The sequence below is a fragment of the Chiloscyllium punctatum genome, chromosome 20, assembly GCF_047496795.1.
Source record: "Chiloscyllium punctatum isolate Juve2018m chromosome 20, sChiPun1.3, whole genome shotgun sequence".
Taxonomy (NCBI): Eukaryota; Metazoa; Chordata; class Chondrichthyes; order Orectolobiformes; family Hemiscylliidae; genus Chiloscyllium; species Chiloscyllium punctatum.
In genome coordinates, this window is record NC_092758.1 from 51594911 (window position 1) to 51619893 (window position 24983).

At 40.2% G+C, this 24983-nt stretch overlaps 1 protein-coding gene across 8 annotated transcripts in view; it reads left to right on the forward strand.

The window, feature by feature from the left end:
• rnf44 (ring finger protein 44) overlaps positions 1–24983 on the forward strand; it is a 151088-nt gene that overhangs the window by 44157 nt on the left and 81948 nt on the right. The window contains exon 1 of one of the 8 annotated variants that reach the window (XM_072590901.1): positions 11769–12488. The exons of 4 other annotated variants lie outside the window; for them this stretch is intronic. Coding sequence is in view for 1 of the 4 variants with exons in the window: in XM_072590900.1 (XP_072447001.1) it covers positions 13932–13949 (18 nt within the window). In the remaining 3 variants the exon portion in view is untranslated. Of the gene's footprint in view, positions 1–11768; positions 12489–13916; positions 13950–23235; positions 23409–24264; positions 24610–24983 lie in introns of those variants that run through there. 3 more of the 8 variants (XM_072590900.1, XM_072590902.1, XM_072590903.1) reach the window with 3 other exon arrangements.

The window sequence follows — 24983 nt, forward strand, 5'->3', positions numbered from 1 at the left end:
TTAAAAAGCAGTCTATAAATCAAATTGGAATAAAGTTCTTCTGAGTTGTCCTCTAGTTATTATTCAAGTAAATTTGGAGAAACAAGTAAAATTAGTTTATTCAAGACTTGAGTGAGAACCAATCTATTGTTTGGCTAGTTCAGGTGCCTGTGGTCGAACTTGGGGGACAATATGCAAATTTCAGATCTTTGGACTGCAGAATCTGCTTTCTATTTTTCTAAATATTTTGTTCATCAGACGTAGGCATAACTAGTTCGGAAAGCATTTCTTGTTCCTCTGGTTGTCTTTGGGAAGGTAGTGATGCGCTGCCTTCTTGAACCATTGCAGTCCTCGGAGTGTGGGATATTCACAGTACTGTTGGGAACTGTATTTGATCCACTGACTGTGAAGGAACAGTGCTATAGTTCCAAATTAGGAATAGCATGTGGCATAAAGGGAGACATACAGGTTATTTTCCCATGTATCTGCTGCTTTTATCCTTCAAGGTCAATATAAAGATGTTTGGAACCTTGGTGAGTTGCTCCATTGCTTTAGGCAAAAATACTAAATCAAAGAACCTTTAAGCAAATTGATAGAAAATAGAGCAGAAGATCTAAAAGCTATCTTTACTCAGACAGTTGTTCAGTCACTTTCAGGTCCCCATTCTAAAAGGTGGCACAGTGGCTCAGTGGTTAGCACTGCTGCCTCTTAGTACAAGAGACCTGGGTTCAATTCCAATCTCAGGCTGTGTGGAGTTTGTACATTCTCCCTGTGTCTGCGTGTATTTCCTCCCACAGTCCAAGGATGTGCAGGTTAGATGGATTAGCCTTGGGAAATGCATAGTTACAGGGATGGGGTTGGGGGTTTGGGGGGGATGGGTTGAATCTGGGTGAGTCTTTGGAGAGCAGTATGGACTTGATGGGTTAAATGGCCTGCTTTCATACTGTAGGAATTGTATGATGATATGAAGGGGAATCTCATATTGGCTTCTTGTTCCTAATTACTAATCCCGACCTCAATGTGTAGGTTTTATGTAAGCTCTGTTTTGATGCACTGTGATGTTTGGACAAAATAGCCTACCAGACCTACTAGACTCTTTTGTGAAGTATAACCACTTGACTGATCATACTAGGTGGTTTACAACAGTCACAAAACTACTTATTTTCAGATGCAGTGAAAAGAGGAGAAAGTTAGCAAAACAAAAATTGAGTTTCATTTCTGATTATGCATTACCTTCCTGATGTCTCCACTGGCAGATTTATTATCACATATGCATAAATGGGTAGCTGGAAAGATCATTCAATTCTGGGTAAAACTTAATAACGCTAACCAAATTGAGCTCTTATCTCAATATGTGCTATGGTACAAAATAAAAATTGTTGATGTTAGAAATTTGCCTCATAATGCAATAAATTATTTTCTCAGAATTCGTAAAATTTAAAAATTAAAAATTTCAAATACATAATGCCCAGCTGTTTCTGTGGGGTAAAAATCTAGGAAATTGATTGCTAAACATTTCAATATCTGTTTGAAGTTTTGTATGTTTATGAAAGTAAAGGCTGGGAATCAAAGATAAATTCTTCTTCTCCTACCTCTCATGTGAAGATTAGATTACTTACAGTGTGGAAACAGGCCCTCCGGCCCAACAAGTCCACACCAACCCGCTGAAGCGCAACCCACCCATCCCCCTTTTACCTAACACTACGGGCAATTTAGCATGGCCAATTCACCTGACCTGCACATCTTTGGACTGTGGGATGAAACCGGAGCACCCGGAGGAAACCCGAGGAAACCCACACAGACACGGGGAGAATGTGCAAACTCCACACAGTCAGTCACCTGAGTCGGGAATTGAACCCGGGTCTCTGGCACTGTGAGGCAGCAGTGCTAACCACTGTGCTACCGTGCCGCCCATGGTGAAGGAAGTTATTTTTGTCATTATTTATTTTGGCATATAATATACAAGTTGCGCTTAATCAATTTAAAGTTTTCAAAAAAAAATAGGCAAAATGGTGCTAGCTGCTTTGTTGTACACTTACGATTATTAACTATAAGCTCTGGTAAATGACAACTACCAGTTAATACTGTTTTTTTAAATGTTTAAATGGCTGAAAACGTGAAACTGGGCTCTCTCTAGTTTGTTGTTTCCTCCAGCTTCAATCTACACTAGGAAAATCTTCTTTCATGATGTCTGCAAAACAAAACTTGGAAGTGTATCTGACACTGTCCAAAAAATGTATTTAATTATAGGAAGGATAATTCTAAGATTTTGCTCAAAAGTCTCAGTTAAGACTAGCCAAATTATAATGTAACTTTTTTCTGTGAAAATTAATTGAGCTTGAGAAATAAGTTTAGGTCCATTCGTGGAAATGAAACTCTTATATTGTGGACACTAAATTATCTTGCATGAGTCTCCTGCAGGTTCAAAGACAACACTTAGTACAATCATCTCCAGTTTTTTGTTTCAAGGCAAAAGTGAGGACTGCAGATGCTGGAAATTAGAGTCTAGATTACAGTGGTGTTGGATGCTGCCTGACCTGCTATACTTTTCTAGCACCACTCTAATCTAGACTCCTGTATTTTCAAAGCTACTTTTTCGGGGGTTTTTTAAACAAAATCATGCAATAAATTGAATTATGGAGTTTAAATAGTACAGCAATTGATAATTTATACATAAGAAAAATTTAATTATCATAAAGTTGAAGTAGAAGTTAATTTGATTTAACCTATTTTGAATTAAGGTGAGTGGGTTGTGATTGCAGCCATTGCTTATTTTCTTAAACACTTCCCTTGAATTGCTTTTTTAAAAAACTTAATTTGAAGTAAATTCTAAATTAAAGTTGGTATATTTTAGTGCATATCTGCTGTGCTGCCAATTCTAATTGGCGCTGCTGTGTCACCTTTGGGGGAAAAGATCATGAAACCTATTTGTCGTTTATAATTTTCTTCACAGACAGCTACTAACAATGATAGCTACAGTCATCATTAAGATTTGAAAATAAACAAGGCTTGTTTCACTCTTCCCACAAATGTTGGGACCTCAAATCACCCAACTATTTACCAGTTTTGAAATCCAGATTGTATATATGGCAGCAATAATGAAGCTTTCTCCAGTCCAATTCCAGTTCCTACAGTACCTAGGAAAAGCAGTGTTGCATTTGGATAATGTTAGCCATGCTGTGGAGGTGCATGTTGGACTGGGCTGGCAAAGTTAAAAATCTCTCAACATCAGGTTATAGTCCAACAGACTTATACTCTTCTTGGAGATTCTCTCCACTTTGAGCTGGCAGTTAGTAGTGTCGATGATATGGAGGTACTGGTGTGGGATTGGGTTGAACACAGTTTAAAACTCACAGAACATCAGGTTATAGTCCAACGGGTTTATTTAGAAGCACATGGTGTGAGTGTTTTATGGTTCAGGGTGTAAAGTGAACAGCTCTTGCATCTCGTTCAGGTGATTGCTACTTTGGCAATTCAGGTGAATCCTTTTTAATTAGCCAAACAACATTACCTGTGCCTCATAGCCATTAGAAGGATTGATTTATATTGTTAGGAGATAGTAAAGGACTGCAGATGCTGGAGAGTCAGAGTCTTTAAAGTGTGACACTGGAAAAGGCACAGCCGGTCAGGCAGCATCTAAGCAGCAAGAGAGTTGACATTCCAGGCATAACCCTTTTTCAAGAGTGGGTCAAGATGGGGTTAAGAGTGTTTGGTCAGGATCCTTACTCCATGGGATTGGTCAATGTGTAAGGACCACCTACAGAATTTTGTGATAACCTTTATGGGTTGCTGTTTAATGCTATTGCTCTTTGAAGGGCTCCTCCTTCAGAGAATGAAACAATTACTCTGGGTGCAATGTTATCCATTTTAATTTCCACTGTACATTTGTGATTTGGATGAGAAGGCAACAGGCATCAGGCCTCACAGGCTCAGCCTCTCAGTGTGGGTAAAGACCCCTCGCCCTAATCTTCATATTCCTTACTTCTTTGCCCTCCCTGACAACCCCATCAGCATTGATCATCTCCACATTCCTACACGGCCTATTTATTTAAATGTTTGTTTCCCCACATTACCCTCTGAGCCTCAGCATACTCATCCACAGTTCTCCACTGCACCCCCCCCCACCCCACCCCACCCCACCCCACCCCACCCCATAACCGTATCAAATCGAGAATGGTGGCCATTACTCTTTAATACTCTATTGTCTCTCACCTTAATATATTGAATTGACTCTCTTCACAATTATTGTCCTCTCTGCTTCCCAGTGTGTTGCCTCCAATCCCTACATGCGACTTTCACCAGCTTTCCTACTGCTGTTCGATCCCTGATTATGCTCGTGCACCTCTGGACTGACCATGGCCTTTCCTCCTTCCTTAGCAACTTGGAGAGGCAGTCCTAACTGATGGTCGTACAGCTCCCCAACGGACTGGTTGAATTGGACTTACAGGGCTGATAGTAGCTCATTCACCAGACCCCTGACTGACCAATTCCAAGCCTCTGGACTGGTATTGGACCTTCTCTTGACTTACTGTGCCTTTATCCTGACTAAAGACTGTTTCCTTTAATCAGACTGAAGACTACTCCCCTCAGGCTTGAGATATGTCCATTTGACTGACATACATGTCATTGTGTTTGCAAACTGCTGGTACTGGTATAGGTGTAACATTGATAAAGCATAGTGTCATATAACAACATGGTTACCCCCTTACCTGATCACTCACAGGCTGCATGGCTTTGTGTCTGAACTAGATAGCAAGTCAAGACAGAAATATTGTAAGCCTTTATGCTCTGGCTGAAGAGGAAACATGCAAAAAAGCAAGACTGAGATGCTGTGAGCATCCAAAAAGGTGCAATGTGAGTGAGCAATAAAGAGCAAGAGCCCTGAGATGCATCCTGATCCAATTCATGAGTTCAGACCTTGTCCCTGCTCTCAAAGTGCCCCGGCATCTGCATTAAAATGAAAGGTTCCGTGGTGCTCCAAAGTGCAGCACTGAAGTGGGGTATTGTATTATGAGTGAGGCAGGGATGTGAACTGAAGATACCGAGAGACCAGTAGATTTGTGAAGCCAACATCCGTGGATGACTATGGGGAATAGGCTGTTGTTGGCAATGCAGTGTGCCCTGAGATATTCAGGACTGCAGTCTGGAGGAGCAGGTAGTGAGCTGGATCCTCTGACTTCCATATTGGGAAGCATTGCTGTCTAATTTCTAACTGGCACGTGGTAGAATAGAATAGGCAATGCAATGTCAGGGAGACAAGATTAGGTACAAATGGTATTGCAAATAGATGCAAACAGACCTCTCATCACTCACTAGCGAGAATCTCGTCTCACTGTTCAAAGTTCAGTTGCAGAACCAGACTATTTTTTTCCTCAAGAACCTAATTTCTGTCATTCGATGTTGCCAGTTGACTCTCCAATGCTCGCATCATTCAGAGTCTGAGAAGATTCCAGCCTTTAGATCTAAAATAGAGGTGTGTCATGACATGAAAGAACAGTTAGATCAAAAATAACTTAAAGACACTTTAGTGTCATTGTCATAGAGTCAAACAGCATGGAAGCAGATCCTTTGGTCCATGTTGACCATAATCTCAAACTAACATAGTCCCTCCTGTCTGCTTCTGGCCCATATCTATCCAAACATTTCCTGTTCATGTCCTTATCCAAATGTCTTTTAAATGTTGTAATTGTACCCACATCCACCACTTCCTCAAGAAGTTCATTCCACATGTGAATCATCCTCTGTGTTTAATAAAAAGCTCCCCTGCACCCCCCCCACACCCGCCATGCCTTTTTAAAATTTGTCTCCTCTCACCTTAAAAATCCCTAATCCTAGAGAACGCCATTAACTCTATCTATACCCCTCATTATTTTATAAACTTCTATGAGGTCACCTCTCACTTACTGAAACTGTTGAAATTCTGTTGGGAGATGTATGTTTGTAATGTTTAAATCTGTAGCTCAATGTGACTCAGAATAAAGGCTGATTCTAGTAACCAGCCTTTATTTGTAACTGCATTTGTGCAGAGACCAGTTTAAGCCATTGAGACAGGAGGCAGCTCATGGGGAACTAATTTGGAGTGAGGGTTGGAGGGGAAGTGGAGGACTTTCAGCAGAGACCTCACGTTTGTGTATCCTTTCTCCATCTTCCCTTTCCTGGACATCTCACAATATGCTGCTGACAGAGTAGGAGTGATTTTGCTGGACTACATTGACTGTGCTGAATCAAGGTGAGGCTTTTCTCCATTCAGTTTAAACTGGCAGACCAAGTGTGCAGGCCATTGGTTGGGATCCTACATTCACTCAATTCCTGCCATGATTAGTGCTCCATTTGTGTGGCCACTCTTTCCATCAATACAAAGAGCTGAAATATCATGTCACGTATGATGTAGTTAGAAGGACCCATGCTCAAATTTTTCACTCTATTGTTTCATTTAATTGTGGAAGAACTTATTATCTGTTTTTATATTTCTTGCTAGTTTGTTTCCATTTTATTTGTTCCCCTGTATCAATTTTGGTCTCCCTTCCTGATTTCTAAAGGTTCTAATCAAGTTACTCATTGGAAATCTTAAACCATTTATTTTAGTCTACTTCTAGTTTTAACTTTTAAGTAGCCACAGATTGATAGCTTTTCCAAGTGAAGTTTTTGTTAGTCAATGGAATGCTTGCTTGTTACGAATTGTGAAATTTAGCGAGTTTTGAGAAGGCTTCACCAGAGGCTCACTAATGTTACCTAGTATGGTGACAAAACGTCTGAAAATAAACATTCCAGTTCAGCGAGCAAACTTGCATCCAATTGTGAAATTTCTTTAAATGGATTCAACAATGGTAATACCTTTGAGTGTCAAAACACAATGTTCATTTGTTGGAGCTTGACATTACTTGTTACTTGTGTGGAAGGAATATTACTCACTACATATCGGCCTGAACCTAGATGTTGTCCAGGTATTATTGCACATGGACACATACTGCTTTTGTATCCGAGGAGTGGTGAAAAGTGGCTGAATATTGTGCAGCCATCTGGGAATACCACACTTCAGACATTTATGGTGCCTTTGGTAAAGCAGTTTTGATCAAGAAGGGGAAAATGGAGAATGAGAGTAGAATTGCAGGGAACATAGAAATAGACCATAAAAACGTCTATAAATGTGTAAAGAGAAAAATATTAGGAAAGACAAATATAGATCCCTTAAAGTTAAAAGCCAGGGAAATTATAATAGGGAACAACAGAATGGCAGAAGAATTAAACACATACTTTGGTTCTGTTTTCACAAATAAGGGCACAAGCAGCTTCCCAAAGATGCCAGGAAAACAAAGGTCTAGTGACAAGGTGGAATTGAAGAAAAGAAATATTAATTAAAAAATGGTGCTGGGGAAATTAATGGGGCTAGAGTCTGTCAAAGCAGTGGGACTTGGAAATCTACATCCCAGAGTAGTAAAGGAAGTGACCCTGCAAATATTGGATGCCTTGGTTGTCATCTCAAAATTCTATCGACTCTGGAGCAGGGGTCCCACAAATTAGAGGATGGTAGAATTAACTTTGCTATTTAAAAAGCGAGAGAAAAACAGGGATATGGATCGAATGTGGAGGAAAATGCTAGTTGTCTATTATAAAATTTGTGATAACAGAACATTTGGAAAATATTAACTGGATTGAACAAAGCCACTATGGGTTTGTGAAAGGCAAATCAAGCATAAATCTACTGGAGATTTTTTTGAGGATGTAACTACTGGGGTAAATAAGGAAGAACCATTGAACGTGGTGTATTTCAGAAGGCTTTTAATAAGGTCCTTCAAGAGTTTAGAGGGCAATGTTAAAGCACATGGAAAAGGGAGCAGTATATTGGCATGGATAGAGAATTGGTTGACATTCAGAAAACAGCATGCAAATAACTGAGTCTTATTTTTCCAAGCAGTAGACAGTGACAGGTGAGGTATTGCAAGCAGTGGTTCTTGGTCCCCAGCTGTTCACAATGTACACTGGACCTGGATGATGGAACCAAATCCAACATTTCCAACTTTTCTGATGACACAAGACAGGGCATGATTGAGTTGTGAGGAGGATGCAAGGAAGCTTTGAGGTGATTTATAAAAATTATATGGCTAAGCAAATACATGGCAGATGCAGTACAACCTGGATACACTTTGTGAAAAATAGAGAGGATGAGTATTCTTTAAATGGTGTTATATTGGGAAGTGTGGATGTTCAAAGAGGTTTGGGTAAGCTTGAACTCCACTCGATGCAAGTAGGCAGGCAGGCAGGGAAAGGCCAATAGCAAAGCATCCTTTATTTCAGAAGTAGAAATGTCTTAATACAGTCATAAGGGTCTTGGTAAGACTTGGAGTAATTGCATGCAGTTTTGGTCTCCTTCCTAAGAAAGGGTATTCTTGCCATCCCTGGTGCCAGCCTCGTAAACCTCTGCTGTACCCGTTCTATGGCAAGACTGTTCTATGAAGAGAGATTGATTTAACTGAGCCTATATTTACACTCATTTAGAAGGATGAGTGGGGACCTGATTGAAATATATAAAATTCTAACAGGGCTAGACAGACTAGATGAAAGTGAGGACTGCAGATGCTAGAGATCAGAGTCAAGATTAGAGTGGTGCTGGAAAAACACAGCAGGCCAGGCAGCATGTGAAGAGCAGGAAAATCGACGTTTCGGGCAAGAGCCCTTCAGGAATGAAGGGCTTTTCCAGCAGCACTCTCATCTAGACAGACTAGCTGCAGGGAGGGTGTTTTCCTTGGTTGGAGAGTCTAGAACCAGGGACACAATCTTGGGATATGGAATAGAATAGAACAGAAATGTATTGTCACATCTACTTTTACATGGAAAAAAACAGTGAAAAGTTTTATAAGTAACACCACCATGGTGCCTACATCAACGTCAGAAGTTATATATAATAATTTTAAAGCAAAATTAAGACAAAGTTCAACACAGTTCAGTGGACAGGGCTGGCCTCAGGGCAAGCTGATTAAAGTGTGATGGAATACCCTGAAGATGTAATCAGGATAAGACTGCCTGCCAGGGCACTGGACTTACCTGGAAGCCAAAGATAAAGAAGACCTCTACACAAGGTCGAGACCTCCATGTCAGCTCAAGACAGTCACACTTTTGGACTGAGATGAGGAAAAATTCCTTCAAAGGATAATGAACCTGAGGAATTCTCCACCACAAAGCAGCAGAGGTCAAGTCATTAAATATATTCAAGAAAGACAGTTTTTTTTTGAAAAAGACTTTAAACACAAATAGGCTGCGGCTGTTTTCCCTGGAATATTGGAGGTTGAGGGTGACCTTATAGAAGTTTATAAAATCATGAGGGGCATGGATAGGGTAAATAGACAAGGTCTTTTCCCTGGGGTGGGGGGAGTCCAGAACTACATGGCATAGGTTTAGGGTGAGAGTGAAAAGATTTAAAAGGACCTAAAGGGCAACTTTTTCACGCAGAAGGTGGTGTGTGTTTGGAATGGGCTGCCAGAGGAAGTGGTAGAGGCTGGTACAAATACAACATTTAAAAGCTATCTGGATGGGTATATGAATAGGAAGGGTTTAGAGGGATATGGGCCAAGTGCTGGCAAATGGGACTAGATTAGTTTAGTCAGCATGGATGAGTTGGATTGAAGATTCTGTTTCCGTGTTGCACATCTCTGTGAACCGAGATGAGGTAGAGGATAAAGTCAGAAAATCACATTGAGATATATGATCATACCAATTCTGTTGAATGGTGGAGCAGACTTGAATGGCCAAATGGCCTACTCTTCCTCATTTCCATGTTCATGTTGGTCAGACTTGGGACAATACATTTTGGTGATATCCTGGGGCTGAGCTGTTGACCTCCAATAAGAAAGGTTGAGGTAGTTATGGCTTTTCTCATTGGAGTGAAGAAAGATGAGAGGTGACTTGTTATGGGTCTACAAGATGGTGACCGGCATAGAGTGGATAGCCAGAGACTTTTTGCCAGGGCAGAAATGACTATCACGAAGGGCATAATTTTAAGGTGATTGGACGAAGGTTCAGGTGAGTTGTCAGAGGTCTGTTCTTTACCCAGAGAGTGGTGGATGCATGGAATGCATTGCCAGGAGTAGTAGTAGAGTTGGATACTTAAGGGACATTTAAACAACCCTTGGATAGGCACATGGATGATAGTAAAATGAAGGGTATGTAGGTTAGTTAGATCGGAGAGTAGGATAAAAGGTCAGTACAACATAGAGGACTGAATGGCCTGCACTGTGCTGCACTATTCTATGTTCTAACTGCAATCATCATCATTCTTGTTAGGTGTGGCCCCAACCAGTGACAGTTTTCCCCCTCAATCCCACTGGCTTCAGCTTTGCTAGGACTCCTTGACATCATACTCTGTTAAATGCTGCCCTGATGTCAAGCTGGACACCCTTACCTCCAAGTTATTTAAAACAGCACTTAGAAATTTTGATGGGGCTTGCTTTTGGTCCTCCATTTGCTAAGATACTTCTCAGTTGATTTCGTCACTTATGTCATGTAACACTGCCCTTGTTGCCAGAAGAAAACATTCCCTTACTTTCACGTTGGTCATTCTTTTGGATGTCCCACTGGACAATCCTACTTTTAATCTCTACTATTTCAGATATACAGATCTTAGTGTAGTCAACACACACAATTAACAGCTCATTACCTTATCTGACTAGTTTACATTAAGCATGATAAGATTTCATACATATTTTCTTTCTTGAATGAGCCAGTTTCCTTCAGGAAATATTTGTAGACCAAAGCTGTTATCCCTGTGACAAACCTCGTTCATTCCACTCCTATCTATTTGTCTGATTTTTGGCTGCTTATACATTGTCTCCCCCACTATTGCTTCATTGTAGCTGAAGGCATTCGTGTCAACAACCAGTTCTTGAAACACAGCCGCTGGCAAAGCTTTTGGTCAAACCATTTACTGCATCTGACTTAGCTGGAAATCATTTTGTTTTAATTCCATATCTACAAAGCAGATATTTTCGATGTTAAAGAAAGAGTATAAAATGACACACGTTGTTTGCATCTGGACTATCTGGATACAGTGAAGTTGTAACTCATTCCAGAATGAGGAGTGACAGTAAATTCCTGGGTTTTTTTTAATGCATGGCAATTTTGAAATGCATCGCCAGCCACTTCATTCAATGCAACAGGAAGCAAACATGCAATTCCCCTCCTCCTCCTGCGGTTTGGGTGCTTTCGCCAGTATAAATAGCCCGATTTCCGTGACCACAGTGACGACAGAGACTCGGATTGACAGGGTGCAGCAGTCTATTCTGGGAGCAGTTTGATCCTACTCTTTAAAACTGATTGTGGTGGTTTCCATTGAACAGAACGAACTCAACGTTTAAACAATAGTGAACTCGCTTTTTTTATTTAAGGAAAAAAAGTACAACTTTGGATGTTATCCTTTCTAGAAATGACTTCTCTTTTGGCTCTCAGGTCATGCGTTCCAGCTAGCTGAAGATTTTGGCCCACTTTTAGCATGCTTAACTCTTTCATGGTTTCCATCGCTATTAGTCTGGTGTCTTTCAGTTGCAGCGTGGGCATTTTGAGCTCTGGGAGGTCCCCCTGGTGTCTGCCAAAGAGGTCCAGAGGAGCAGGATGCAGGTCGTGCTCTGAAGCCAATACACACAAAGAATGTAAAATTACTCCTCCAGCTGTAATCCACAACACGGCGATGTCATTGTGGGCTGTGCTATCTTGTTGCCCGAAGCAACAAAATGTGACCTGCGTCATGCACGTCAGCCCAGGCCAGCTGAAGTGAGTTTATTTTCATTTGAGAGAGTCAGCAGCAGAGTTCATTTTCGCCGCTCTGCCTTCTTTTTGTTTTAAAAGAGGCAGCGTGGGAGGGAAGCAGAACATTACAAAGAAGTCTGTAGCAGTGCTAACAAACTCCTGGACTGAAGCAAGTGACTTTTCAAGTGCTCACATATTGGATTTTTTTTGTTGATTTTTTTTTTGCTTATATACATATATTAGAACAGATGTAGTCAGCTGGAGCTGAGTAGGTCTTGCCGACTATCTGCAGTCGTGTGTTGATGTGTGCCTCTTGCCTGGGATCTGGGCTCAGCTGTCAATCAGCAGCGTTGTTTGGCGTAGCCAGTTTCAGGGCGCGCAGTCCAATGAAAGCTACACGCTGTGGGGGTAAAGCCGAGCGCTGCCAGCCGCTCCAGCCCATGCAACCCGGAGCATTCCCCGGCAGTAGCCGCTCGTTGGCTCTGCACACCACCCAATGCAGGAATTGAGAGCCCGCCTTGTGAACGGGGATCCGCCAGAAAACCGCATTGGTGAAAACCCAGCACGATTACTTACCTATTTATGTTTGGTGACGCCCCTGGACGGTTCCATTTTGAGCCTTGGAGGACCCAGGCAGGGGAAAAAAAAATCCGAGAGAAAGAAAGAGAGCTCTTAGATAATAGGAAAGCACTGAACATGTAATGAGAGGTGAAGGAGGATGAAGTGGGCAAGATCAGCGATTAAAGCGATGTCAGATTAAAAAGCTAAATCAGGTATATGTGCATGCTTTTAAACGCTTTTTAAACACAGTATTGCGCATATTTCGGATAGCAATATTTGGGCGTATGTTTGCATTGTACGAAGGTTGCACCAAGGCAGCTTTGCTCCGATTGCATTCGGATCCCTATCCTTAGCTGGCTTTTGTTTGTGCTTTTTTTTAACCGCGAGCAGCCCCCGCCTTGTTTTTGTTGGTGCTGCCTTATCTTTTTTTTATTTCCTTATTTTCCCCCCTTTCCTTTCAATGGTTGCTCAGGCTACGCGGCGACTTAGTGCGTCGGTTTATTTTTCTGTTGTTGTTGTATTTATCGGGATTATTGCACGGTCAATGCCGGGACCGTTTGCATTTCTGTCGGATCATGTTGAGGCCTGAATTGTAACGCTGCATTGAGAAGAATGCAAAGGCCCTAGGCCTGCTAGCTGTTTGATGTCTAATAATTACAGATGAGCAAGAGTGACGGATTTTTAGTGACCCAACAAAGCTTTAGCGCACTGTTTGGCCATTTATCTATCTATCTATCTATTTATTTATTTATTTTCTAGGGAGGGTGTGTTTCCTCGTACACTAATTGTTGTAATTGTTGTGAAATATTTAAACAACTCTTTCCAACTAAACTAGCAATTTTAAAAAAAATTACAAAGCCTCCCAAAATTTTAAGGTATGTGGAAGGCTTTGCAGTGAGAGTATTTCTGTGGCCCTTCGTCTTTTGCTGCTGCTGTTTGGATTCACTGGGCTTCAAAACTTTTAACAGCACAGATGGAAAGCAGAATCCTTCTTTTCCATTGGCAGTTTTAGTCTGGATTGCTGCCTTTATTGTCTACATTGTAAACTCAAGCTTGTTTTACAGTGTGGTTCAAATTCTGCAAAACTTCACGTAAAACATGCAATGTCCTATATGCTGGCCTCCTCTTAAAAATAAAGAAACAATTTGGTAAAACCATTTTTTAAAATTCTAGGCATTTGTTTGCTATCTATTAAACAAGGAGAATATGTCTGTATTTCTTGTCATGCAAAGAATGCTTCTCAAATGAGAGGCATTTCATGTGTTGATCATGGTGATCATGTTGATTTATGATTTTGGTACATTAAAATAATGGATTTAAAATTAAAGTAGGCACCTCTTTTATAGGCAGTTCTGCCAAAATCAAAAGTGACCCCGTCACCAGCATCTTTCACATTCCACCTTTTTGTACGTTAAAGGAAGTCCTCTGTGTTTGTCATTCCTCATTCCATTTATCCAGTTATCTCAATGTTTACTGTCCTTGTAAAGTGTGATCTGGTCTCCTGTGCTCTGAGGTAACTACAGAAATCTACCTTAGTTGTATCTCTTGTTCCAGATCTCTTCTGTATTGCTATTTGGAGAAGGCGGGGCAGCGAGATAGAAGAGACACTATTTAGCAAGAAGTGCTGGGAGGAAGCACAGGGAAGTGCTCAGGGCATGTATCACCTTTTCAGGGTCTGTGTTTACTTTTATTAATTGCTTACCTATTTTGTAGGGTCTCTGGTTTCTATTACAAAACAGTTAACAAGTGCTGTTCTACTTAGCAGTTGAGTTAATTTCTAGCAAAACTTTTATTGGGATCTACATCTACTGACCTTTAGAAATAAGACTGGATTGATTTTAAAGTTACCATGAGTATTTGTTTATATAGATGAAAAATCCTGTTCCACAAGAAGTAGAAGTTTGGTTTTACAACACTGAAGTTGAAGCTTTATGATTTGTTGTGTAACCGAAGCAAATAATATGTTATAACTTTTTATTTTGGTGGGATTGTTAAGATATTCTTTTGAACAATATATCTTATAATTCCTTAATTTATATCAGCAGTATTGGAAGATTCTTTGATATTTTTTTAAAAATGAGTGGATACACACAGAGTAAACTCTACTCAGTTAGTAACAACTTGCTAGTGAATATGAAAGTCTCAGCTCCAATCCAGAATTTAAACACCTAATCTATGCTGGTGCTTTAATGCAAATTGTGCAATGCAGAATGCGTCCCAATGTGGAGTCTTTTTGATGAGGTGTGAAATTAGTTTTGTGTGCTTGTTCCATTAATTTCAACTGGACATACTAGACAAAATCCTGTAGCACTTAACGAAGAGCCAGGACCTTTCTCAGTGTCAATATTAACATTTAGCATCAATGGTACAGATTAACCATTGGCGATCTAATTTGTTGTGTGCAAGTTGGATGATGCAGTGCTTATCTACCTAATTGTGGTGACTGAAATTCAGAAAAGTTCTTCTTGCGGAGTGACTTGAGATGACCTGAGAATAACTCTCTGTAAATACTGGTTTCCATTTAATAATCCAAGCATAATTCCACAGAATGACAGCAGACTGCATTAAATGATCAGTTTAAACTCTGTACTGCATTGTACACTCATTGCTCTTTAGATATAATCTATTGTTTGTACAATAAGCAACATAAGTGCATTCTGCATTTATTTTGTATGTATAATTTTGATCATCCAATCCATTTGCTGCATGCGACTCTTTGAGAAAGGACTTTTTTTCACATTTGTTAAATAGAACTAATAATCACCACCATTACTATAATGAGCTTTATTTCCTTTATTGCAACAGTGTTTTGATTAATAAATAGTACCTTACACATTGGGAAGTGTAATTTCTGCATTTAACGCCCCACATATGTACAGTAGATTATCTAAACAATTTTGTATAGGTGATGGATACATGATGTTAAGAGTATCTGTCAGCATTTAAAACCTTTCCCCTTTTTTTAAAAAAATATGTATTCTTTGAATCATAGCAAAAGCACTTCATAATCTTCATCAGCAGTATGGTATACGTGGAATTTCTGACAATGAGGTACAAATCCACAAGATAACTGTTAATATAGCCTAGCTATAAAATATGAATATAGAATCTTACCTTTTTCATACTGGTGTTTGTGTGGGATAGTTTTTATTTTGCTGGCATGAGTGTTGTTCAAAGAGTATCTCCCTCCTGCTGGAGTATATTTTGACTTATTCTGGTTTTTTACTTTCTGCAAAATCCACTTTTTCTGTTTTGGGAGGCATAATGTTGTTTGCAAGCTCTGACCCTTCAACTGCCTATGTTACACTGGGAAAAGTCCTGCAACAGTCCTATACAAATTTTGGATTTTAGCATAATATTCCCAGTCAAAATTTAATACCTGTTTAAATTTACACCAACAGTGTAAACAGTCACATTATTTAGGTAAATATTTATGTTTTAGACTCTACAGTTCATTGAATTTAAATAACTTAAGAATGTAAACCAAAGTGAGCCCTTCTCCCAATTGAGTGGTGTGTTGTGCTGATTAGCATAGGTATACTTTGACAGATTACATCAGCAGGTTAATGACTCAATTTTTAAAAATAATTCAGGGGAATATATCCTCTAGATAATGCATACACTCACAAAAAGGAGTAAGCTTACAATTGTGGTATGTTCATTTCTACGTGCATATCTTAGAGGTTTATTTGTGTTTTATGGGTTGGTCTTGTGGAGGAAATCTGAGCAACTAACATTTGAAATTGAAGGATGACTTTTTTTTTCCCCAAAGAAAGGGCATAGTGTTTATGCCAAAGTGACCTTCAGTAGAAGTATGTTTCTGTGTACTTTTGAAAAGTAAGGCTTTTATAATATGTGTATATATGTGTACTTTGCTTAGTTTTAACACTGCTCTGTTTGAAAGGACCAGTGGTTTTGTAAGCACCGTTTACATCTCTGGTTGTGATCTAGTTCACCCACTTTTTAAAAGGTTGTTTTGTTTTCCTGACTTGATACTTGTCCTTTTATTTACTTTTGATTTGAATGTTATTCGTTTTTGAACTTGTTTCTTTTGTAGTGTCTAATTGTATTCAAGCTTTTTCCAAATGTTTACAAAACATTTCCTGTAAGTATCTGAATATCGATGAAGGGATAGAATGATACCCAATTACTGAAGGGGGTGTTTTATTGCTCTAAAGAGAAAGTAAACACACTCTATTTGTTTCTGTTAAGTTTCTTTTTCTTCAGCTCCTCCACAAGCTGAAAGATCCTAAGTCTGGTGTCAGTGCTTTCCTTGCAATATCTTCTTGCTGCTGTTACTATATAACCATTGTAGACAGTGCAAGGAGAAGTCGTCCAGTAGATAGTATTGCCCCCACGGTTGCATGAGAATTGATCAGAAAATGAGCACCTGGTTGGGAAACTGAAAAGATTGTGGTCCTCAAATTGTGTGAATGGGACCTTCATTTATTTTAGAGTAATTGTTAGGAGTCACTGGTTCATTGGGTTTTATCTGCAGCAGTGTATTGTGCATATATTTGAGAGACTGCAGCCGGGATATCGGCTACCAGATGTTTATTTGTCTGAATTGTGGTTTCTTTCTTGTGCTTGCTTCATTTCTACTCATGGTGCAATATTCTTTGTTAAAATTGATAGTGCCAAGCAAGTTTTACAACATTCGGGCTGAAAACCAGGGCCAGCATTTGTGGTAACCAGGCTGCCACCAGTGTCTGCCGCAAATTAAACTTGCCCAGGTTTATATAATTGTGTGTGGCAAGTTGCTGAAAGTTGTGTAGGAAAGGTAATAGGGAATCAGAAACCTGAGTAAACAGAACACGGAAATTAATCTATTAATCAGATTGAAGTATTGTGAAATTAACAGTGCAAAGATTGAGAAGGAAGTGTAAATTAAAGAGGGTGAAATCAATGTCAAATCAGGTGCTGAAAGAAATAAAGGGAAAATACAAAGATTTGCATTGAGAGAGACAGGAAAAATTAGCAAGTAACCTTTATTGCATGGAGACTACGATACAGGAACAAGGAAATCTCGCTACAATTGTATCAACAAACTATTGGAACGGCACATTGAACCCTTGTCATTACTGCAAAGGAGGTAGAGTACAAGGATAAAGTGCTACAATTGTATAGGACTTTGGTAAGAATAAACCTGGAGAACTGTACACTGTCTTGGCCTCCATATCTAAGAAAGGATACACTTGCCATGGACACAGTACTTTGGGGTTTTACCACAGTGGTACAAAAATAATGGACTGCAGATGCTGGAAATCTGAAATCAAAATAGAAACTGCTGCAAATGCTTAGCAGGCTAGAAAGCATGTGTGGAGGAAAACAGAATAATGTTTCAGGTCAATGTACTTCTGAGTGCTTTAGAAATTGTAACAATAATTTCTAAATTGAGAGGGTTGTGCAGTGTTGGGATTCGGAATAAATAAGATCAGTAGACTTTTGGAGTTCAGCAGAAAGAGAGAAGATCTCATTGAGCCATACAAGATTCTGAAGGGCTTTGACAGTGTGGATATTCTAAGATTCTTTTCCTTCATTATTGAACACAGGAGCAGAGTCTCAGAATAAGGGTTTGGACTGAATGGAGAAACATTATTATTCAGAGGTTTGTGAATTTTTGGAATTCTGTATTCCATTGGGTTGTGGATGTACCCTTGGTGAATATATTCAAGACTAAGATAGATGGGTATATTTTTGATCCCTGAGGGAATCGGGGAATGTGGGAACAGATGGGAAAGGGGATTTGGGGCAGAAGATCAGCTCTAATCCGATGCAGAATAGACTGAAGGGACTGTATGGGTCGACTTGATCCTGTTTCTATCTAACATTACGTTCTGATAATTTTCTTTTGTCTCTTTTTTTTTTAAAATGTATATTTTTAAATAGTCCCAACAATTAAAACTTGAAGGATGAGACTCCACTTCTAAAATAGTTGTTTTTCAATGACACAGTGAAAAGGACAAGGCTTAACTATCTTCAAAAAGCTTAAATATGCTGCACAGAAGTCATAACTTTACTCCTTTTTTCGGGCATTTCCCTGAGGTGAGACAAACACGAAGATGCCATCTTATGAATTTCACAACAAAGTGGTACAACTGGGAAAATAATGTTTGAACTTCAGTTTCACCATTTATTTGTCTTTTTTTGCACTGAAATTGTTGTGGCAATTGAGCACAAATAATGGTGACTAAGTTATGACCCATTAATTTTTCTTTGTTCTAAACATTCCACCTGAAATAGATTCTGAAATTTTTTTACAAACCTAAAAATGACTGCAGCACCAATACTGAGGTGTAGGTTTCTCATTTTGAATGTACCTCCCTCTGTTGAAACTTTAGATAGTAACAGAAATCCATCAGTGAATGTAACCCCCTGTGCTCCTTTGTAACCTGACTTATACGACTATTTGATTGACGAAGGTGTTTGGAGGAAGTTGTAGTTGATCAGATGATGTTAGGGAAGAAGAGGTATAAAATAACTTTTAAAGTTAAAATATAAGGCATAAAACACTCAATTTTAGCCCTTGTATATGAAATTCTTCCTGAATTCAGGAAGATTGGCATATACAGATTTGAGTGACTGAAGTGTTGTTGAGACACTTCATTTTACATTTCAGTACATGATGAAATGATGAATGCCCTCAATTCCAATAACAAGTGCAAAGCACTCACGGATTTCTTTATTACCTAGATAGAAGTCATCATTCAGGTACCTTTACCACACACCCCCCTCCCCCAGCTCTGAAGCCATAAGTATGTACCGTTTTGCTCCAGGCAGTTTATGCATTTTCTGAGCTCACTACATAGAATCAGCCACCTCCTGCTCCCTGAACTATATTCCCAGTCCCTTTACTCCATATCTGCACAACTGCTGAGCACCTAACTTGCTGTCTGAGTTCCCATTCTGTTTAGTATTTTGAATATTTGAATGAGGCCCACCACCCTCTTAACATCACCATCATTACCCCCAAAAAATCAATTATTTTATCCTTGCTGATATTTTGTGCTCTTAGTCCAATTTCCCTGACTACTTCAGTTTCCAAATATATTCTTCCCCCTCAAATTTTGTCTGAATCCTCCAGTGAACTTTTCGCAATACTAAAAACAACCCTATGCAAAGTTATGAAATGTATTCTTTGTGATAGTATAGTACATTTTCCTGATTGTATATTCTTAAACTCTGTCTCGTTTTTGATACAGCCAACCACACTAGTCTTCCCTTCTTACTGTCTTCTGTTATCTGGGGCAGTAATACTATTTGCATCCTTCATTGGTTGAATGTTACAATAGAATAACTTAAGTTCGTTCCCTCCTATAAACCATTAACTCCAGATATCTCAGCATCCTGTATTATCCCTATATCAGCCTGTCATAAAGCCTGCTTATTTTCATCCCAAATAGTGTCCCCAACCTCTGCCGTTCCCAGAATTCATATCTGTTGCAGACATTATTATACATAAATTTTGTCAGTTCCAGATTTGACTATTCCATTGTTCTCCTGGAAAAACTTGCCATCTTCCATAAATCTCTGCTCATCCAAACCTTTGCTGTCTGCATTCTGTTTTGTAGAATGTTCCACCTCGTCACCACTGCTATATACTGCTGACCTATGTTGGTTCATTGAAAATTTAGAATTCTCAATACTGTTGGTTAAATCCTTTTATTGCTTTGCCTTCCTGTAGATAGCTCCAATACTATAACTACGACCTGTCAAATTCTCCTCTGTCTGCTATCTTGTGCATCTCCACACTCCCCTCTTATGTGTATGTCTTCAGCTATTTAGGCCCAAAATTCTAGAATTCCCTCTCAAAATCACTCTTACCTCTCCATCTTTCAGACTCTTCCCTGTCCCCTTCCTATTCCTTTTTAAAGCCAAAATACATTGCTTAATCCTTTGGGCACCCATCCCAATACTTTACTCTATAACTGGCATCTTTTTTTTCTCTGTATTTGCCTCTGTGGAAAACATTGGAATATTTTTGTTCTCCAATGGGCTAGAAATAAAGGAATTTTGGTTGCACGTCCACTTCCCACACCGGAGAATGGAACAAAGTGCTTTATAGTCAGCCGAATTTGTGCATGTCAAAGTCCCACAAAGAGTACTGACTGTATCGTAAGTGGCACATAATCTGTTTTTGTGATATTGTTTTGAGGGTGAATGTTGGCCAGGACTCTAGCTATCTGAAAGCAGCCTAGCTTTGGTTTAGTATCTCATCTCATTTGAAGGGTGACATCTCTGACACTGCAGCATTCCCTCAGAAACAGCCTGGATTAGTTGCTCAAGTTTCTGGAGTGGCCATCTGACCTCACTTGGCCATCGTTCCCATTTGAGTTGTGTGTTATTACTGACCCAAGGCTGACATCTTGGTTAGGTGAAAGTGAGTACTGCAGATGCTGGAGATTAGAGGCAAGATTAGATTGGTGCTGGAAAAGCAAAACAGGTCTGGCAACATCTGAGAAATGGGAAAATTGGCGTTTCGGGCAAAAGTCTGATGAAGGGCTTTTGCCTGAAACGTCAATTTTCCTGCTCCTCTGATGCTGCCTAACCTGCTGTGCTTTTCCAGCACCACACTAATCTTAATATCTTGGTTATATAAATGGTTATTTTTGTGGATGTGTGCTTCTGATCAGTGATATATCAGGACAAATATATTGTAACATTTTAATTTATGAAATGGCAATCAACTAATTATCAAGACATCAAAAAAATTTATTTGCTAACTAGCATTACAATGAATTGGGAAATTATAACGAAAGGACAAGGGCTCTGAGGAAGTTGTAGATAATGGATATTCAGTAATTGTTGAATATACATTTTAACAGTTGTATATGAAATGTTTTAGTATTTCTAATATTGAAATGTTGCTTTTGTATTGAAGTAACCTCTTCAATCAAGAGAAAATATAATAACTAAAATTAGATGTTTACAAACAATATATCAAAACTCCATATATCTGGGATTAATATTTTTGTGACTTTGATCTTCTAACTTGGTCTTTTTCTTTTGACATGAAATTATTTCATTGTCAAGATTATTAGAGGTATTGGCATGTTTGAAAACTTTTAAGCACTTTTTCTGCGTTACACTTTTATTTCATTTGCAATAATTACAAAGTTGAGGTCTTTAGAATTGAAGGTGTTACAATGGAAGGAAGTTGTCTCTTTTCAGAAGATAAAACATGAACATCTTTGCAATCCAAGGAAGTTGATAGACAGCAAATAGCGAATATCTTTCCATTCATATCAGATAGCTAATGTTTGCAGCTAATTATCGAATATTGTCTGTGCAGCCATTCATTCCCCAGTATTTAGATATCACATTCTGTTTTCCCATTTCCTATTTTCATGTTAATGTAATGCATTTATGACACCTGTATCTTCTAGGGCCAATTATTATGTACAGTGCATTACAGTATTGCTCTGAATTTATACCAATGTCTGTATAGTTTCACCTATTTGAAATAAGAACCCAAAGTAAAATTAAACTAATAGTTGGTTAACAGTAATGCTGTCAGAGAGAGACATTTAGTCTACAGTTGGTAAAGTTTTTTTAAAAAAAGGATGTTTTTGATAGTTTGAGGTGCAAGTATAAAAAGAGGTCTGCTCAAGTTCAAAATCAACTTAATGCAATTGTACACACTTTATAACTGAGAAACCAATTACCAGTCAAAGTTGACCTAAAATGTATCACCTCATCAAATATTCTTCACTAAATATTTATTTAACATCTGATATTTTCATTAATTTAATCAAAAGCCACAGCTCCAAGAAATGGAATGAAATGGTTCCTGCTTTATTAGTTTAAAGCCTACATCATTTTTTGGCACACTGAACATTTTAGATAAATCTATTGGTTTTACATGTAAAAAAAACTTTTTGAACCTCTCCTGAAGCTGTGAAAGCAAAAGATATAATTTTTTTGTCAACATCCATTTTAGTACTGTTCAACCACTTCTGCTTTTAACAAATAATTCACTGAAATTTTAACAGTTTATACCTCTCCTGGGCAGTGTTGCAAATCATTTTCAATTGTACAGATTAATGCAGAAACTACACTAATGCAGTATTGTGTTCTGAAGTCAGAGAAGCAATGAGCTTTACTGTTTCATTTGATGTCTCCACTTGACCTTCCTTAGAGGAAATGAGGACTGGGTGGGTGAGAAGGCCTTGATCTTCCCTGGAGGCCTGGGGCAGAAATTACTTTTTCCAATTTTCATGTCCCACCTTACGTGTGGTTTGCCAAAGACCTTCTGCTGTCAAATGACATGAGTGGATGAATAGCCTTTAAGCAAACCTCCTAAAAAGTGGGCAGACTCTTGATTTCTCTGGTTTATGGAGTTTGCCCACTAGATCTAGTTATGGACTAAGAATGATCCAGATTTGTTTTCCTGCCTGTTTGTGGTCTATTCATCCCTGCTGTGAAAGGTTGGTAAGAATGATCATGAGGATTGAATACTAGGAGTGCACAAGTTGATGTGAGGTGAGGACACGGGTTGTGTTGCTCTGTCCTGACTTCAACGATGGTGAAAAAATAGTCAATCGCAAGAGCATTGAAATAAAATTGTGCCCTGCTATTGTTACTCAGAAGCACCACCTTCATCGAAAAAAAGGTGCTTGATAAATATTTTTCACTTGTTTACAAACATACATTTAGAGGATGTAAATTGTGTTCCTTTATAAAATGTTAACATCTTTCAAAACGAAAGCAATTTTCTATTTTGTAGAAGAACCTGCTGCTTTTATTTTGCAGCGACACGGGAATAAAACGCTGGGATCCTGAACTCCGCGAGGCACTTGGTTGAGTCGCCTGGTAAAAGGAACCACAGGGAGAGATAGCTTTCAAGTAAAATGTAGCTCCCTCTCTGCCGCTTGTATGTATCTGAGCCACTGCGCCTGTAGCATATGTGTAACTCCCTCCTCTATCCAAACACGAGGATCCACTCCGGGAACGCGTCGCGGGAGCGCGCCCGCCCCCGAATGTTGTGAATCAAACTTTTTAAGGTTGTGCCGTTCGGAGACGGGAGTTTAATCACAAACTTAGCGACAGGAGGGAGGAGAAAGCGGAGCTTGCAGCAAAACAAAAAGAAGCCAACCGGTGGGGGGGGAAGGAATAAAAAGAAACAGACCGAGGTAAGAGAGGAGGCGAGGTATTGCTGGCCAGAGAGAGTGTGCAGGAGAGGGGGATTGGGGGTGTGTCTGGGGGGGAGGGAGAGTGAATGAGGATGGATGGTGGGGAGAGGGAGTGATTGGGGAGGGAGGGCATGGGTGAGTGGGGAGCTCGGCGGCTTGGATACATTTCACCTGGATACATTGTTTCAGCTGGAGCCGCGCTCGGGGGCTCGTTCAACCTCAACATGGTCCTGTCTTCCACCCCGCTCCCCTCCCCGGGAGAGGGGGGGGGGGTGTAGGGGGAGGGGGCTGTGTGCTGCTGTCTTTATTGTTCAGTGGGTGATCTGCGGCGCTGTCTTCCGGACTGGGGAGCGCGGTCTCAGTGAAACTGAAGCCCCCAACCCCCCAGTTTGGAGTGCGAGGGAGGGAGGGGGGTTGTCAGCCTATACCCCCTACCCTCCCCCAAAATAATACCCGGGGGGAGTGGGGGGTGTTGAAGGTAGATGAGGATAAAGTAACCCCCCCCCCCTTAATTTGGATTGGGGGGGGAAGACTGTTTAACTGATTCCACCCCCCTCTTCTTCCCCCCCCCCCCCCCCCCCCCCGTTGCTGTGCCCTCTCCCTTGTTATGATTTTGATCCTATTGTTCGGCTTCTGGATTCGGGGGCGGTTGGAAAGGGGGGGGGGGGGTTGACCTGGATGGAGCTGGAATGGTGCTGTTTATTACCGAGGGCGGTCACCCTCCCGTGCCCCCCCCCCCCGGGGTGGTGGTAGTGGGGGGGGGGGGACAGTTGGCCCTGGGCTGCCAGTCGTTCATTGTGTGAGAGAGAGAGAGAGAGAGCGTGTGTTTGTTTGCGCCGCTTTTCCTGTTGGCGATGGACTGGCGCTTTGTTTGGCGGCGAGCACGTGGTGCCCTGACGGCGCGGCCCCGCGGTGGCGTGTGTGAGCGCGCTCCCGCTGGGTGTGCGGGTGCCCGAGCAGGCTCGTTCCCGGGGTTCTCTGCCCCCGCCCCCAGGGCAGCCTCCGCCAGAGTCCCAGCCAGCCCCGTGTTTCACTCGCAGTTGTGTCGCATTCTCCATCCGAGCAACAAAACACTTTTTAAATTCCCCATCCCTGACAGTGAAGTTGCTAATATTTCTTCTTTCGGTTTGGGGGCGTTTAAAGTTCAAATCTTTTCAATCTTCCTTGCAACAATGAGTCAGTGCATACTCTGGGCAATGAGGTAGGTGGTTGTCGTATGGTCTTTCCACTGTTTGACCCACAAGCTCTGTTTATCTGTCCACGTGTAAACATACAGTTTAGATTTGAGCTGGGTTATCTAGTGGATATGTTTTAATTGGTGTGCAATAATAAAAGTGAACGGGTTCTCTGGAGCTCTAACACTATGTTCTGTTCTACTGTCCTGATGTACTTATTTGCCTGGACAGCATGCAAAACAATACTTTTCACCGTATCTGTTTATGTGACAATAATAGAATCAAATCAAAGCATTTGTTTTAGATGGTATGGTCTAACACGCATCTTTAGAAATGTGGAATAATGATCCCATCATCAACAAAAGAAAAGCAAGCTTTACTGGAATTGGAATTTCTAATC